The sequence below is a fragment of the Sprattus sprattus genome (genome assembly GCF_963457725.1).
Source record: "Sprattus sprattus genome assembly, chromosome: 16".
Lineage (NCBI taxonomy): Eukaryota > Metazoa > Chordata > Actinopteri > Clupeiformes > Clupeidae > Sprattus > Sprattus sprattus.
The window spans coordinates 2,839,642-2,842,141 of NC_137914.1; the positions used below are offsets into that span (position 1 = coordinate 2,839,642).

General features: G+C 47.5%; 1 protein-coding gene across 1 annotated transcript in view; it reads right to left on the reverse strand.

Moving 5' to 3' along the window:
- The window catches only part of fermt1 (FERM domain containing kindlin 1), a gene marked incomplete at both ends in the record, with an annotated part of 18,214 nt that overhangs the window by 11,612 nt on the left and 4,102 nt on the right, over window positions 1-2,500 (reverse strand). The window contains one exon of the mRNA XM_080853572.1: window positions 2,346-2,489. Coding sequence (XP_080709698.1) covers window positions 2,346-2,489 — 144 coding nt within the window. The remainder of the gene's footprint in view (window positions 1-2,345; window positions 2,490-2,500) is intronic.

Here is a 2,500-nt window from a genome sequence, read left to right on the forward strand (position 1 = left end):
GCTGTAAACAGCGGAGCCATCAGCAGCAGTGCTGATGCAGAGAACCGTGAAAAAGAGATGCATCAGCATCACTCTACCTCCGGGGGATTATTTTCAGATTTTTCGCTCTCTGATTGAGACACTAACATCAGAGATAGTGGAGTGTAGGGGAGCATTGCAACACAGACACACACACGCTAGGAAGCAGCAGCAACAATAACAACAACATTGGGCTCCGTTGGGGAGGATAAGAGATGCTGGGAGAGGCAGGGAGCCTGAGGGATAATCCCATTTTATTATACGACTCCTCACAGTGCTGCAGAAAAACCTCCATTGATTTCAATGGGCCACCTTAGCGTTTGAGGTGAGGTATTAACTACTTACTAACCGAGAGTGAGGTCATGCAGGGAAATATCAGACTGAGACTGTAACGTATCTACCCTGAGACTGTAACGTATCTACGATATTTCCCTGCAGGACCGAACGGTCGAAGTTAGTAAGTTGTTTATTATATGGCATTTTTAGCTCTTTTAATTTTGCTTCATTATGTCGTTTTGTTGACCGCAGACCGGTGAGGACGTCAATATGTGCCTGGCATGACTACCCATTAGCAAATCAGAATGCTCGTACTGTCGTTGCCATATAATAATTCTTAATAATGACCTCTGCAAAAAAATGATGTCCGCTGCTATTGGCAACGGGTTTGTTCTTCCAATTCACGTCTTTCATATCATACTGCAAGTAGTTAGTTCACTTAACAAAAATGTATTGTATCGTCAAGTCAGCAAGTAATAGGTTGCTCTGCAACATCTGAAACTTCGAAGTTTATTTTGCGTGAATTTTTTCTTATCGGAAGTCACGAAACAACAACGGAAACTCCGCTGCGCGTCGGGGTCCTGTTCGACCCATTGGGACCGGCGGACTATACATTCTCCCTTACATAGTTCATGGCCTCCTCTTGCCAAACCACAGAGCTGAGAGGAGAGATGAGCAGACGTTGACATTGACTGACCTTCAGACTAGACTGTTACGCCCCTCTGCATCCCCGCTGGCTTCGCCATGGCAACAGCCTTTTGATGTTGGAGTTGCTTAACGTACTTGACTGTTTGTCTCCAGGGGAGGCTTGCATTCTCACCACTCCCTTGTAGTGGGCTTAACCTCTTTGATTGTCTCCTTCAATTAAGATAACTTATTTATTGAAATAAAAGGCCTATCATTTTACAAACTCCGATGTCCAGCTTCATTTTATGTTGTGGCCCCACAAGCTGGGGTCACAACACGGTCGAATACAGAATGGTGTTCTAGCAGATACCACTGAATGGTGTTCTATCTGAGACGACTGGATGGTGTTCTACCTGAGACACCTGGATGGTGTTCTATCTGAGACCACAGAATGGTGTTCTATCTGAGACGACTGAATGGTGTTCTACCTGAGACCACAAAATGGTGTTCTATCTGAGACGCCTGGATGGTGTTCTATCTGAGACGCCTGGATGGTGTTCTACCTGAGACCACATAATAGTGTTCTACCTGAGACCATAGAATGGTGTTCTATCTGAGACGACTGAATGGTGCCCAACCTGAGACCACTGAATGGTGTTCTACCTGAGACCACTGAATGGTGCCCAACCTGAGACCACTGAATGGTGTTCTATCTGAGACCACAGAATGGTGTTCTACCTGAGACCATAGAATGGTGTTCTACCTGAGACGACTGGATGGTGTTCTACCTGAGACCACTGAATGGTGTTCTACCTGAGACCACAGAATGGTGTTCTACCTGAGACACCTGGATGGTGTTCTACCTGAGACACCTGGATGGTGTTCTACCTGAGACGCCTGGATGGTGTTCTATCTGAGACGACTGGATTGGGTTCTATCTGAGACGACTGGATGGTGACCTACCTGAGACACCTGGATGGTGTTCTACCTGAGACGCCTGAATGGTGTTCTACCAGAGACGCCTGGATGGTGACCTACCTGAGACGACTGGATGGTGTTCTACCTGAGACGCCTGAATGGTGTTCTACCTGAGACGACTGAATGGTGTTCTACCTGAGACGGCTGAATGGTGTTCTATCTGAGACCACTGAATGGTGTTCTATCTGAGACCATAGAATGGTGTTCTACCAGAGACACCTGGATGGTGTTCTACCTGAGACGCCTGGATGGTGACCTACCTGAGATGACTGAATAGTGACCTACCTGAGACCACTGAATGGTGTTCTACCAGAGACGCCTGAATGATGCCCAACCTGAGACGACTGGATGGTGTCCAACCTGAGACGCCTGGATGGTGACCGAATGGTGTTCTACCTGAAGCGACTGAATGGTGACCAACCTGAGGCGACTGAATGGTGACCTACCTGAGACGCCAGTTGCAGTGCTGTCCAGAATGTCCTTGGTGAGCATCTCATCCACCTGCCACTCTGGACTCTTGTCTTTTTTCTTCTTCTTCCTGGGGTCATCTGGAGGTTTGAGCAGGGACAGCTCCTCCGATCTCCGGATGTCTGTAATTCAG